The 16,135-nt window shown below is 36.2% G+C and overlaps 1 protein-coding gene across 1 annotated transcript; it reads right to left on the bottom strand.

The window, feature by feature from the left end:
* Nucleotides 1-7,483: 7,483 nt before the first annotated feature.
* LOC105232098 (leukocyte receptor cluster member 8 homolog) lies at nt 7,484-12,247 on the bottom strand. The gene is made up of 6 exons (XM_011213704.4): nt 11,999-12,247; nt 10,515-11,889; nt 9,798-10,449; nt 9,534-9,735; nt 9,259-9,466; nt 7,484-9,202 (listed from the first exon to the last, which is right to left on the bottom strand). Exons 2-6 carry the CDS (start codon nt 11,759-11,761, stop codon nt 9,046-9,048), a joined length of 2,466 nt encoding a protein of 821 aa, XP_011212006.2. The 5' UTR covers nt 11,762-11,889; nt 11,999-12,247; the 3' UTR covers nt 7,484-9,045.
* Between the last annotated feature and the right edge of the window lie 3,888 nt (nt 12,248-16,135).

Genomic DNA, 16,135 nt, shown 5'->3' with positions numbered 1-16,135 from the left:
ATCGTCTTAGTTAAAAAGAAAGATGGTAGCACCCGTTTCTGCGTAGATTATAGGAAGTTGAATGATGTCACAAAGAAAGACAGTTATCCTCTACCAAGAATCGACGATACATTAGACACCTTGTCTGGAGCGAAATGGTTTTCTACATTAGATCTACAAAGTGGATATTGGCAAGTCGAGATTGATGAATGTGACCGTGAAAAGACCGCTTTCAGTATGGGCGACGGGTTATGGGAATTCTCTGTGATGCCATTTGGGTTATGTAATGCGCCTGCAACGTTCGAGCGACTGATGGAACATGTGTTAAAAGGACTCAACTGGAAGACATGTTTGGTGTATCTTGATGACATTATCATCATGGGAAAAAGTTTTGATGATCATCTGAAAAATCTAGAGGAAGTCTTTCAGCGAATAGCATCAGCCGGATTACGCTTGAATCCCAAAAAGTGTTCATTATGGAAGAAGCAGGTCACATATCTCGGACATAAAGTGTCAACTGAGGGGATTCACACCGAGGAGGGAAAAATAAAAGCAGTTAAAGATTGGCCTAAACCCACCAACATACATGAACTCCGCAGCTTCCTCGGCTTATGCACGTATTACCGCCGTTTTGTACCTGGATTTGCGAACGTGGCTAGAAGTTTACATGATTTAACAAAGAAGAATCGCCCGTTTGTATGGCAGTTGGAACAAGAAAAAGCGTTTGAGCAGCTTAAAGAACTACTTTGTACGGCACCGATGTTAGCTTATCCAATACCTGGAAAGAAATTCATCCTGGATACAGATGCGAGCGCTTATGGAATTGGAGGTGTCCTGTCTCAGCTCATCGACGGGCAAGAAAGAGTAATTGGGTATTACAGCAGAGTGCTCGGGAAACCAGAGAAAAACTACTGTGTGACGCGAAAAGAACTACTAGCTGTGGTGGAATGTGTAAAACATTTCCACAAGTATTTGTATGGACAACGATTCTTGCTGAGGACTGATCATGCAGCATTAAAATGGTTATTACAGTTTAAGAATCCGGAAGGCCAAATTGCACGATGGATCGAAAGATTACAGAATTACGACTTCGAAACGGAACATCGAAAGGGGATTCACCACAAAAATGCGGATGCATTATCACGTCGCCCTTGTCCACTGGAATGTAAACATTGCTCCAAATCAGAAGGAAAAGAAGGTATAATCGACGTGCGATTACTGAATATAGAACCTGAAGATGATTGGACTCCTCACCGCATCAGAATCAATCAGCTGGAGGACCCTGATCTTGCAAAGCTGGTAATGGCCAAAGAAAATGGGGTACGACCACCAAAGGAACAAATAAGTAGCGAGAGTCCAACTGCAAAAGCATATTGGGCCCAATGGAACAGCATAAACCTCGTTAATGGATACCTTCATCGTACCTGGGAAAGCGAAGATGGCAAACAGTCTCGTCTGCTGATCATAGTACCGAAGTCCATGATCCCGAAAGTATTGAAAGAATATCACAATGGACCTAGTGGAGGGCACCTTGGAATTACAAAAACTATAGAGAAGATTAAACAACGGTTCTACTGGATCGGTTGTCGAGATTCCATAGCAGAATGGATAAGTAATTGCGTAGAGTGCATGGCAGCTAAAGGTCCTAAAGCCAAAAGTCGCGGTAGGCTACAACAGTACAACGTGGGATCACCATTTGAACGAGTCGCAATGGATGTTGCAGGTCCGTTCCCAACCAGTACGGCCGGAAACAAATATCTACTGGTTGTCATGGATTATTTCAGTAAATGGCCAGAAGTATATGCCTTACCAAACCAAGAAGCGAAGACCGTAGCCGAAACGTTTGTAGAAAATTGGATAACAAGGTTTGGAGTGCCCATCGAATTACACTCAGATCAAGGCAGGAATTTCGAATCTTCCATTTTCCAAGAAGTCTGTACATTATTGGGCATCCACAAGACACGGACAACAGCGTTACATCCACAATCAGATGGAATGGTGGAGAGATTCAACCGAACGCTCGAAGAACATCTGCGGAAAATCGTTGATAAAGATCAACGGAATTGGGACAAGTGCATCCAGATGTTCCTGCTGGCGTATCGTTCAGCAAAGCACGAGACAACTGGTTACACGCCAGCAAAGATTATTTTCGGATCTGATCTGCGACTCCCTGCTGATCTTAAGTTTGGAACGAATCCTACAGCTGTAAGAAATGATGGAGATTATTGTTCTGCCTTAAAGGAAGAAATGAATGAATTGCATCTAATGGTAAGACAGCATACGCATCTGATGAGCAATAAGATGAAAGACCGGTTCGATCAAGCGGCAAATTCAAAAGGTTTTGAAGAAGGTGATCTGGTCCTGTTGTACAATCCACTTCGAAAGAAAGGCTTGTCCCCGAAACTGCAGACACCTTGGGAAGGACCCTATATGGTGATGAAACGACTTAATGACGTGGTATACCGCATACAAAGAAATGGAAAAGCACGATGTAAAATGAAAGTAGTACATTTGGAGAGGCTCGCCCCATTTGGTTCAAGAGGATTTGTGCCTAATCGGGACGATTAGGCTTTAGTGGAGGGCAGTGTTACAAAAAGTAGTATTAAGTTTTATTTGTATTGCTATATGCATCCCTGATTATGAACAATAGCTGTAGGTATATGGAATAGCATTTGTCTTGTTGTAGACATCTGGCGCCACGGCTGTCTGCTTGTCTAGGTAAACAATTGCTGAGTCTGGCGCCGCACTGTCTGCTTGTCTAGTTAAACAATTGCTGAGTCTGGCGCCGCGACTGTCTGCTTGCGTCTGGCGCCGTATAGCCGTATGTTCTGGTAATTTCCAGACGCAATATTCTAGAAGGACACGTCGGCATCAGCGAGAAGTGCGTGGCTATATAAGCCGTGGCAGCGCCAACGTAATCAATCAGTGCTAAGAGTAAACTGCTATAGTGTAGACGAGTTGTGAAATAAAGAGTTGTTGAATTAAATTAAACAGTGTTAATTCTATTTGTCAATCCAGAGATACGAACCTAACAAAGTAAACTAGCAAGCAGTAAATTCGTAACAATATATTATGATAGCAAATACATACAGCACTTACTAAAAAGTTGAGTTGCAGAGTGTTTTCAATAATCGGTGGCGTAAATAATAATAATAATAATTATAAGTAACTATTAAATAGCATAATTATGGAGAGCGAATCGGCGAAGAGTGTTGCTGACAACATAGCAAAAGGAATGTACACATTATCTGGCCAGAGCAAGGGAAGAAGCTTTATATGGAATATACTTACTGAAATACTAAAGGAAGAGTTAAAGGCTGAAATCAATAAGATTGTGAGCAGTGGTGGCGCGTCAGCAACAATTGATATGTGGTCGGACAACTTTGTAAAGCGCAACTTTTTAGGAGTAACATTCCACTACCAAAAGGATTTCAAATTCTTTGACCTAATTTTGGGAATGAAATCAATGGATTTCGAAAGGACAACAGGCGACAACATCTTAAAAAAACTTAAAAGTTTATTCAATGAATTTGATATTTCGAATATTGAAAAAATTAAGTTTGTAACGGATAAAGGAACAAATATCTTAAAAGCCTTAGAAAACAATTCTAGACTAAATTGTAGCAGCCATTTGTTTAACAATGTGTTGGACAAGTCGTTCTCTGCCACCACAGAACTCGCAGAAGTGTTGGAATCGTGCAAAAAAATAGTTAAATATTTTAAAAAATCAAATATGCAGCATCTCCTGACCGCTTCTCTAAAAAGCCAATGCCCAACACGTTGGAACTCCCATTATTTTATGCTCAAGTCGATTATTGACAATTGGGGAGAGATGAATACCATTCTAAGGCAGAATGAACAAAGCCTACGATTGTTACATATCAACATAACTGTTGTTAAAGCGGTAGTGGAAATGTGTGAGAATTTTGAAATTGTATTTAAAAAATTGCAGCTTTGCAGTGCACCTTCACTGTGCTATGTGTTGCCAGGAATTTTAACAATTAAAAATCTATGTCAGCCGGCAACCGATGAAATACCGGTAATTTTAACATTAAAAGAAAATATAATAAATAATATTAATGAAATATGGTTCCCTAACATCGGTATATGGCACAAAGTTGCATATTTTTTATATCCCCCGGCTTTAAATATGCAGCCAAATGATTTAGAAGACATAAAATTATTTTGCAATACTCGCATATTGACAGAAAATCAATCAGCATTTATAAATACACCTTTATCGGATTCATCGACAACGCATTTTTCATTTGACTCAGACAGTACCTTAGATACCAATAGCCAAGTTTCAGCACGGAATAGAACCAACGACACTTTCTTTTTCCCGCATTTAATAAAACGGAATTCCACACAAACCGCAGAGACGCCTGAGGAAGAATTTGAAAGGTACTGCAATGAAAAAGTAGCAATGGATGAACATTTTAATTTAATTGACTGGTGGCAAAATAATGAAAAGAAATACCCATTTTTAACAAAAATAGCACTGCAAATTCATTCGATTCCTGCCAGCAGCGCAGCCGCTGAGCGTTCTTTTTCCTTAGCTGGAAATATTATAACTGAAAAAAGAAATAGGCTCGGACCATGTACAGTTGATAACTTATTGTTTTTACATTCATTTTTTAAAAATTTTAGCGATTAAGAAACCAAGTTTATTACCTTCTTTTAATTTTAAGTTTTTGTTGATCTCAATGAAGAAGTGATAAAAATTTTAAATTTGTGTTCCCTAATATTTTAAGCATTACCTTTGTTTATTAATTTTAAGCATTAATTGAATTTTAGTTTTAAGCGTTAAAAATGAAGAAATATATGCAGTAATGTTTTGATTAATTTTATGCATCGCAACTTGTTTCCGTTAAAACACACAAATATTTATGTACATACAAACTATGCAGGGCAATTCTCGATCTGATTGGTTCAATCACAATCAATTCAAACGCACACCTGATCGATGTATGAGTTTTCGTGCATCATTGGACTTGATCGTGTTTTTCTGTACAATCATTTCCAATCATCATACCGCAACCGAACAATCAGTTTCAATCAGTAAGCAGAGCAATCACATCAATTGATCGAACTCCTTCTTTTTGAGCAGGAAACTCGATCGAACAATTTTGTTGCGACCGCTGTGCTGAGTTGTGACCGTTTTGAGCGAGGCTGATCAAACAGGATCGATCATACTCAATGCAGGTCTCTGATATGTATGTATGTATATATGTATATATCCACAACGGATGTGTCAACACAAATTTAGGTTATAAAACAATAGAATATCATCATAGTAAATAAAAACTGTATTTGACAGTTCAAAAAATCGATCGTCACCAAACTCTACAGGATTACTCGTCAGGTCAATCTAGATAGATAGAAAATAGATAGATAGAACTTTTGTCACATGAGGTATGTCCGAAAGGTCCGAAAGTCGAGCGGCAATATTTATGAAAATAAATAAAAATAAATAAATAAATAAAAATAAATAAATAAATAAAAATAAATAAATAAATAAAAATAAATAAATAAATAAAAATAAATAAATAAAAATAAATAAAATAAAAATAAAAAATTATAAAAATGTTTACTTTATTTTTTTAGTAGTTTATGGCCACAAGTCTGGAGTTATTGGAGAAAATTTATAAAAAAAGGCGATAAATGACACTTTTTTGAATAAAAACAAATAGAAATTGTAATTCTTAATTTTTCTAAATTTGTTTCATCATAATCGGACAAGTGGTCCACAAGTTATGTTAAACTACGTTTTTGCCAAAATGTTAGAACTAAGCGAAAAAACATCAAGATAAGGAAAAAATTTAAAAGGTCATAAAAAACAAACTGACACATACGAACGCCAAACCCTTTGAGGGTTTTACTATACTGACCTAGTACCATCACCCTGACTTGGAATTTCTCACCCCCCAGACAATAATCCCAAAAATGTTCCACAGTGATATGAGCGCTTGGGCAGAAAGCGAAAACTTTGACTAGGTTTTTCATTTTTACGATTTTTTTTTAATTGGCGAGCAGGATTGAAAAAAACTAAACGTATGGAATTGTGGCAAAGTTTATTATCTTTGGCATTAAATTATCTTCTATTTTAACTTAAACAAACTAACAAAAGTTAAGTTTGAACATATGTTTAAACAACATAAAGTAACATTTGTTTTGGTGATAACTATAAACCCTAGAAATTTCGCTTTAATCAATTATTTCTTTCCCTCCCAAAAAAAAAACATCAAAAAATCGATTTTTTAAGACTCTAAAGCAGGCTCCCTCCTTAAATATCCGCATTTTTTTCCAAAACTCAGTAATTAAGACATTTCGTTTCATTTTATTCTTATGTTTTCTCCTATAGAAATAAATATAAATCAATTCGTAACAATAAAATAACTTTATTTCTTAACTTACATTTCAAATCTGTGTGCGGCAGTCTTCTTGTTTTGTTTCTGACAGCACAACCGATAAAATTTGTTTCCGTGACACCCAAAACCGATACAAATTCTGTTTCGAATATCAAACCAATAATGTCTGAATTCATGATACCTACTGCTTTTTTTGATCGGTTTCAATTCTGATTCCGACAACTATCAGATTCCACAACACCCCTGATTATTTTCGGGCCTTTTTCGAAACATTCCAATGGTAAACTGCGTTTCTACATTAATTCTAAGAGTATTAAGAAACAGAAAATGCAAAAAAAAAGAAAAAAAAAAAGAAAAAAAAAATAAAAGTAAAAAAAATATAAAATAAAAGAAAAAAATAAAAATAAAAGAAAAAAATAAAAGAAAAAAATAAAAAAAAATAAAAGTAAAAAAAATATAAAATAAAAGAAAAAAATAAAAATAAAAGAAAAAAATAAAAGAAAAAAATAAAAAAAAATTTGAAAAAGTTATCCCACAGACCTCTTAAAAGTAAAAAAAAAAGTTTTTCACCGTTCTCGCTTCTGTGCTACTAGGAGACAAACAACAGAAATATTGATCTTAACCTCTTTGTCAACGACAGCAAAATATGGCCAATAAACCCAAATTAAATTCGACAGTCTACAACTTCCCTATTGACTGCAATTATAATCAAGGGTCTGATGTACAACAAGACCGTTAAATCGCTGGCCAAGTAGCACTTGCGTCACATGAATGCAACATGACACATTACAAATGAAAAACACCTGCACAATCGGTCAAGGAACACAACGGATTGACCTAGTAGCAGCGTATCGTATGTAGAGATGCTTCCGCAGAAATCATCCTTTTCCTGGCCATGGGATATCAGAACAAAAGCTCGAGTTGCCAGAATAAACTTTAACATACTGAGATGTTCTGCAGTGTTCCTGCATAACATTTACCACCTCTTGCAAGCCTTGTAAAACCAACGCGCCTAATATCCCCTTCCCTTGATCTGCTCTAAAGAGTGTTTACACTGCCCGCTGCAACAATCGGTCAGATAGGTTTTAACCAGTATTTTTTGATTCACATAAAATTAAAATTGAAACAAAACATTTAAATTTCTAATTTATTGTATGTTCATGCAGACGTGCGTCAACCATATGCAAATGAGGAGGGCAATCTATTTTGGCAGCTGCTTTCAAATGCCAAGCAAATAAACAATCAGAAATCAGTAACAATTATGAATACATATATAAATACTTAAATCTAGAACCTTTAAAAATTCCTAATACAGTTAAAAGTACTTTAAATGTAATAATTAATAAAATCAGCGAACTGCAAAACATCGCGGTATTATTAAAGATAACATGATGGCCGTGCTGCTTAAACGAATTTCTATTCTGGTTGTGCATTGAAAAGTGAAGGTGAAGTCTGATGCGACGAAATAGAGCGTATTCGTTGTTGTTGAGACATTTCCGTGTTGTAGTTATGTGGGTCGAAATATTAGACAATTGTATAGTTTACGTTTTCACTTTCAAGGTATCCAATTCTAAATGTTGAAGGTAGTACGAGGTTAAACCAACAGCGGCTTCAACTTTCCATCATCTTAGAAAGCATTTAATTTTGCAATAAATTTTATAACGTTCATAAAAAATCAACGATAATTGTAGAAGAGACAAAAAACATTAGGAAAATTAACATTTATATGATACAAATTACAATAATCCTCTGGATAGTGAAACCTATACATAATAGACTTTGGGGAAACTTAAACAATGCGCCCTATTTTAAATAATTGTTTAGTATTATAAATCTGCTGAGGGAACAAATCAAATTGTTCTCATAAGCATAATCACAGATACATAACTACAAGTAGTCTATCTGACTTCAAAAGAGTTGCATCAATTAAAAAATATTTAAACCTATTGATGGCGTACAGAATCGAGAACTTAACAACGTAACTTTCAAGCCTCGTTTCAATGGTATAACTTAAAAACCATTATTACAATATAAAGTAAATAGCTTTATCATTGCGACAGGCCGATAAGAAACAGTTGGTGACTATATACTTCGACTTTATGGGATGTTTATCCAATCAGCGTGGTTTTGATTTCTTACTTTTCCTTTTATATGATTGACTTTATCTGCTCCATGGATATGGTGAATCTCTTAAACGCGGTAACTGATTTTTTTTTTAGTTTTATAGCGCGCGAAAATTGCTTACCGTTTCCAACACACCGAAAAAGTCTTTACGCGATATATAAATTTGTTTGCACTGTTTTTTTAGCTTTGTTCACTTAATTTGATGTATATCGAAAGACCGCACGTAAAATTTTAAATCGAAATACCCTCTCACTTTTTAAATAATTTGTAATCCCCACAATAATTACCGAGCGTTGACCATTGTAAATTTTAAAGGTTTAAAAAAGTTTGTACCGCGTATGTGTAAAGCACCTGACGTACAAAATGCTACTATATCTCATGAAGTGAACCCAATGAGGTGTTTCGCAAGCTGATAAAATTTTTGTCGTGGTGCTTGAGCTCTAAATGGTTGGTTTCATCGTAAAAAATGTTTTTTTTTTCGCAGTCACTCTATATAATGTTGTAATTTACGCCAACGCTCAAAATATCACTCCATGGTATAATTTCCTTATTAACCAATACAGTATTTTAATTAGATATTCATTGTTGCTGCTACTTTGCAATCAATATGATCACTTTCAGTGCCAATCATTGGCATGCCGAATGTCTCTAACCACTCTTTGCATTTTTCTTTACTTCCAAAAGCAAGTAAATTCGAAACATAGTCAGTGCCAATAGATGGTCGGTAACTGCGAAAATATTATGATCAGTATGAGTTTTAAGAAACAGTGAGATTTTTACATACGTTTTAATAATAGTCCGTAATGCACACTTGCGTTCTCTATCGATAAACCAGTCAATTAAATGACCCGCCATCAGAGGCGCGGCCTTGTAAAGTTGGAACAATTTGCAGTAGTTGCCCAGAGCCCAAGCCGACCGAAAGGCTAGGGCATGAGCAATAGCTGGATTATCGCGCTGGGTTTGTTTTATTGAGCGTAGAACAGTAGTTGTGTCTAATTATAAAATAATTAAATAAAAACAATTAAAAAAATATGCAGTCTTTAATTTACATGATCTTACCCAAGGTATTTTTTGTAAATATATAATACAATATACGATATGCTGTAAATTCCAATGAATTCACACTAGCTCCCACTTCCGTATAAAGCATTTTTAATTGTGTCTGACATTGATTGAACTCTTCATGATCACCTTTTTCCATTGCAATACGTGCATGTGTTTCATATACTTCTACTGTGAACTTATCACGAATACCTTGTACCTGGAAAATTAACATTTTTGTAGGACTTGAATAATGGCACTTTTTACATTCGAAACACTTACTGTCAAATCTTGACGTATAGATTTAAGCTGATCACATGCATAATAATAATCCTGATTGTCCCTCCATTTTTGTTTCACATTTTGCAGCGAATGCGCCAACACCTCAATGGGCCGCACTTCCGATGGTAACGGTGCCTTGGTTAGTCGAAGAAATGACTTTTCCAAGTCCCTACATGTACCTACTATATGTAAATCGAATAAATCTAAACCTGTTTCAAAACCACCCGTCGATTCAATATCCATATACATACGCCCGCCCAAACTATTTACCAATTTTTTTTGTTTTTGTTGCTTCGAAACAACGAAAGGGGAACTTGCTACCGAGATAACCGACTTTTTCGATCCTTGAGAAAAACGTGCTGCGCGCTGTTGCAAACGAGTTGTGTCATCATCAACCGCCCCACCGATAGAAGACGAATAAGAGGGTAATTTAGATTTAGTATTGGCGCCTTTAACATGTTTGCTTCTTTTCGAGCTATTAGCTTTTTGTGTCTTTTTACTAGAGGGATTAAAAGGAATGAAATTGTCGGAAGATCGCCGATCAGAAGATTCCGAACTAGAACTGCGACAGATTTTGCGGCGCGGACTTGATATGGGACTACACGAACGTGAACGAGTACTTCGCTTGCGATATTTATTTGATTGTGGAGAGCTAAAAGAGTAATAAAAGTTTGAGTACTAAGTTCCAATAACAAAGAGTTCCTAGATATATCTTACCGTGAACGACTCCTAGAATCCCTTGATGTCCTCTTGTCGCCACCAAACGAGTTCCGTTGACCTAGTCGAGCGTTTAAACTACGTGATATACCTTTTAAATTCTTTTGCTGTGTTGATTGTTTCTGGCAACTTTGATTATGTTGCTGTTTATAATTTTGTGTGTCTTGTATTTGTTCTGGTGACTGTTGTTGCTTATTTTTCTGATTGTACAGTTGCATTTGGATATTGTTTCTTTCACTGTGAACACTCGGTACTGGCTCGTTGTCCCAATCGCGAGTCCAAAGCTCATTACGATTAGCAGCTGCCATAATTTTTCCTTTCAAACATATATCAACTTGGTCTTTATCCAAATCGGTAGAGCATTTAGCATAGCAACGAGCTACATAACTGTTTAAAGACTCTGGCCAAGCATCATTTGGATTATTAAATAGATTTATTTTCTTATTCGGAGCTTCAACAGAACTGACAAGGTTAGTAAGTGATTTTGTTTCGCCCTGTTTATTAACATCAATACCGCTATTCACATTGAAATTATTATACGGCATGATTGGAGGAGGCGGTTTCGATAAATCTGCAGATATAGGAGGAGGAATTGTAGGTGGTGGTAAAGATGTGTTAACGAAGTTTCCGATCATTTGTTGACTCGTATTCAAATTTTCAAAATGAGCATCGAAAGCAGCCTGCTGCTGTTGTTGTAGCGGATTCTGTTTCTTATTACGCTTACGTTTTTTTTTACCGCTGCCAATTATGTTGGTCATGGTTGTAGCATTCATACCGCTGTTACCCGCATTATTTTGGAAAGTTGAAGTATTCATCGGGGAATTTGAATTTTGTAACGGGTTGGGAGCATTCGCTAAACGCTTCTGTTGATTCAAGTTGAATCGTATTCCACCAAAACCCTTTTGATTACTTTGCAACTGATTGTTACCAGGGGTTATTGGCGGTGGAGGCGGTGGACCAGATGGTAATGGTGGCAAACTTTTATCGGTATGTTGACTTACCAAATTACTAAAGCCAGGTGGTGCATTATTGTTTTGTTGAGACTGCTGCTGTTGTTGTAATCCATATCGCATGTAGTATTGATAATATTGACTATATTGTTGTTGGTATTGTTGATTAGCATACCAAGGATTGGAATACCATTGCTGAGGGTTCGAAGCATTACTATTAACGCCATTATGTTGTTGTTGTTGTTGCTGCATCTCTTGCAGTTGAGGTATTAGTGGCGCAGCTATAGCGTCCGACATATTACAGTCGCAAAAATAATTTTTTCTGCTGGCAGGCCGCAGAACAATACCAAGGTCCTCGATGTAAACAGTCCCTTCTTTTAGCACTCTATGTTTAACAAAACTTACCTTACGTTGAAAATTTTTACCTGAAAACACAGAATAATACACAGATTTATTTTAAGATACATGTTAAAAATAACATGTATATACATACATACATATATATTCTAGATTCGTCCGCCATTTTGTACTTACCAGAGCTCAGGCGGGGCCATGCAATAACACTTAGCAAATTATTTTAAGCACAGAACCTAAATATATTTCGCAATAATGTTTTCTTGTTACTGCACTGCACCTTTAACAATATAATTTTTAATACTCCAAAGCATATGTTTAAAAAAGGTTATTAGGATTTATGTTGAAGCAAAAACCTTTACTGTAAAAGTTTTACAAATTATATTTCAATCAACTTCATGACGAAACATTGACACTGAACAGTAACAGCCCATTTCCACAGGCAATTTAAAATTGCTTAAAATCTGTATTGCTAGCCCACGTAAACTCCGCATTGCTAAAGTTTACCATTATATGTCCAAATATCCCTGTAAGTCTGGTGTCTTTTAAAGAGCCCATACACGACACACAAGTGCGTTCGATCGGTATGTGTGAGCATGCGGTTTACTCGTGTATGAGCTTGTGCGCGTACCGATCCATGTTCGCGAAAATGTTTGATTTTTTACGATCGGTGTGCGCACATGTGTGTCGTGTATGGCGTTGTGTGCGCACAAAATCTCATTTCTCTCGTGTCACCGAACACTGAAGATCGCAGACGAACAATGGCAAGTGTTAAGGAGGGATCCTGTTTTAGAGGCTTCAAAAATTCGATTTTTTGAGGATTTTTTTGGGAGGGAAAGAAATAATTGATTTAAACGAAATTTCTAGGCTTTATAGTTATATATTTCAACATCTTTCACAATTTTGGATTCAAAATCTTTGATATTCTGCCTTTGGGAAGCAATTGCCCGATGCGTCACGCATGTGCATTTTTCGGATGGATTCAGGTCGCAATTTCTATCAGAAACAAAAAATTCAAAAATATTCATATTGTTACGAATTTACTCCTTGCTAGTTTTACTTTACTGGGTTCGTATCTCTGGATTGAAAATAAAAGCCGTTTAATTCACTTCAACAAAATCTCTTTATTTTACAACTCGTCTACACTATATCAGTTTACTCTTAGCACTGGATGATCACGTTGGCGCTGCCCCGGCTTATATAGCCACGCAATCCTCGCTGATGCCGACGTGTCCTTCTAGAATATTGCGTCTGGAAATTACAAGAACATAATGCTATACGGCACCAAATGCAGCTATTGTTCAGACAAGCAGACAGCCACGGCGCCAGACTCAGCAACCACCCAAGCAGACAGCCGCGGCGCCAGACTCAGCAATTGTTTAAGTAGACAAGCAGACAGTGCGGCGCCAGATGTCTATTGTTTCGACAAACAGACAGCCGCGGCACCAGATGTCTACAACAAGACAAATGCTATTCCATATACCTACAGCTATAATAAGGGATGCATATAGCAATACAAATACAACTTAATACTACTTTTGTAGCAATATTTTCTAATAATTTATCTTTTAGTTAAACTAAGAAAAATCCAAAAAAAAGTGTAAAATTTAAATTTTTTTTTTTTAATTGAAAAAACGTGGTTTTTGATCAAAAAAATTTTACTTTATGTTGTTTAAAAATATGTTCAAACTTGACTTTTCTTAATTTTTTTAGTTTAAATAGAAGATAATTGTATGCCAATGATAATAAACTTTGCCCTAATTCCATACGACTTTTAGTTTTTTTTCTATTCTGCCCGCCAATTAAGAATAATCGAAAAAAGGAAAAACCGAGAAATCTCGCTTCAAAGTTTTCGCTCTTTGCCTAAACCCTCATATATCTGTTAGACGCCCGGTCATTATTTCCCATCTAGCTTCGACAATATTTCGAATTCCAACGGATGTTCTTAGGCTACCCAGAGGATACTTGGTCAAGGATCGTAAGCTGCTTGAGCCTTATGTAAAAGAATCGTTTCGGGCCACTCGAACGTAAATGGCGATCAGAAAACTTTCCTTACTTGCGTGAACTTCTACACATGACTCCATCCTCCGATAATCTCTATTCTGTATATTCAAAATGTCAAACAAAAGTTCTCCTTAGTTTTGTAACCTGTTAACTATCAGGTCACAAATTTGAGACAATATTTTATGAGTAAAGACTAGAGACTGTGTTGTGAATAGTAAGTAGTCACACTAGAGACTGCTTACAGAATTGTGTAATATGTGTTACTTTTGTTAAGAAAGTAGGAAAAAAGTAAAACATCGCCACTTTAAGTTCAATGGTTTTCTCGCTCTAACCAATTGCAAATATGGCATTCTGCCTTGTTCTAAGTTACTCTTATGTCCATTATTATACGCGGCAACAAAAGTTGCTAATTCTCGGGCGATTCTCTTTTGCTGTCGCCCATTACCTTCACATGAGCAACTTGTGTTGCGCAACTCTGTTCGAGTCTTTTTCTCATTCTCTTTCACTTTACTTTAACCCATTGTCTACTCTTTACTTTAACCCATTGTCGTTTCTTTTTCCTTATGGGTATTTGAGCCACTCTATCACATATATTAATCAGTTCTGACAATTAAGAAATACATTTTATTTATAATTCAAAATTAAAACAAAGATTATATGACAGACTTTCACATAAGTATGTACATATGTCACCCTTTTCGCAATCGTCTGAATCAATTTGTATGGCTTTCTCCATACATTTCAAAATATCTTTAATTAATTCGATACTCGTCATACTCCATTTTCTAAAATATTTATATTATATTATGTATATCTGTATACATATTTGCAAATCACTTGCTAAAAGATGAAATTAAATTTTTTAAATATATTCAAAATATTAATTTCAAAAAAATATACTCAAATGCAACCATGTACTACGAAAGAAAGAACACGAATGCCGAAAAACGTCGCAGCGAACTGCTACGAATAAGAACACAAAGCGAGTTGCTGAACACTGGAAACTCGGCGCGATTCTCCTCTCCTCGTCGCCCCCTCGCCTATAAACCGAGAGTTGCCGAGACAAAAGTTGCCGCGTGTAATAAGCGAGTATGCAAGGCATACAAACATCAATTATACCATGTTCAGACCAAAAATTTAAAAGATTAGATTACATTTAATCATTTCATAACCCAACAGTGTTCTCACTGCCGTTAGAAAGATCAAAAAACACCTGAAGTCACATCGCTTAATATTTATCAAAAGAAAAGATTGTCATATAGTAGTTTGAAATAAAAGCCGTCTTTTTTCAAATGTTTTCCATATAATAGAAATAGTGAATGCATTTTTTCATTTGTTAAGTCGATTTTCAGGTAAAATTAGATTCATTGCTATAAAATAAATGTGTTTGTTTACATTTCTTTCCCCTTTGTAGTGCCTAAATCAGCTGTGATAATGTAACAGTTTTCCAGTGCTGACTAGTATTTTTCCAGTGCTGACAAGTGGATTGCGCAAAATCAGAGTCGCACGGACAGATTTAGCGTGGATCAGTTTCAAATCATTTCAATGAAGTGATTTGGAACTGTCATTTTTGTATGGCGAAATCTTGATAAATTTTTAAGATTAGTGGGATAATCCATTCAACGGCCGAAATCGTGTGATTAAGTGTCGGTCTGAACATAGTATTAGTTGATTGAGTTGGGCTAGAAATTGCCCTTGCCGCTACACACGACACAACTTTTAATACAATTTTGAGGCCAACTTCATTTTGAATATTCACTTCGTTGCTTAAACATGAGCTCGGACGTTGTTGCTTTACTTATTACATGTGACGCGCTCTCTTCGACAGCCAAAATAAAATGGCGAAATCGTTTGAAATCGCACGACCAACCCAAACACTATCCAACTAACACAACCAACTTCACAAAATATCAAAAAATTTTGATTTTCATCCAACCAGTTGATTCAACTCATACAACTGCCCCATATACGTAGCAATCAGTTGTTCAATTCGTTGAAGTTGATACTGTTACAAAAGTAGTATTAAGTTGTATTTGTATTGCTATATGCATCCCTTATTATGAACAATAGTTGTAGGTATATGGAATAGCATTTGTCTTGTTGTAGACATCTGGCGCCGCACTGTCTGCTTGTCTAGTTAAACAATTGCTGAGTCTGGCGCCGCGACTGTCTGCTTGCGTCTGGCGCCGTATAGCATTATGTTCTGGTAATTTCCAGACGCAATATTCTAGAAGGACACGTCGGCATCAGCGAGAAGTGCGTGGCTATATAAGCCGTGGCAGCGCCAACGTAATCAATCAGTGCTAAGAGTAA

Source organism: Bactrocera dorsalis, chromosome 1, assembly GCF_023373825.1.
Source record: "Bactrocera dorsalis isolate Fly_Bdor chromosome 1, ASM2337382v1, whole genome shotgun sequence".
NCBI lineage: Eukaryota > Metazoa > Arthropoda > Insecta > Diptera > Tephritidae > Bactrocera > Bactrocera dorsalis.
This window is presented reverse-complemented; position numbering and strand designations above follow the sequence as displayed.

Bases quoted from the DNA above. Each gene is read 5' to 3' on its own strand.
- LOC105232098 (XM_011213704.4), bottom strand. From the start codon at position 11,761: ATGTCGGACGCTATAGCTGCGCCACTAATACCTCAACTGCAAGAGATG. The intron at 10,450-10,514 runs GTAAGATATATC...TTACTCTTTTAG, and splicing joins GATTCTAGGAGTCGTTCACG to CTCTCCACAATCAAATAAAT. The intron at 9,203-9,258 runs GTATGTAAAAAT...ATATTTTCGCAG, and splicing joins TTACGGACTATTATTAAAAC to TTACCGACCATCTATTGGCA.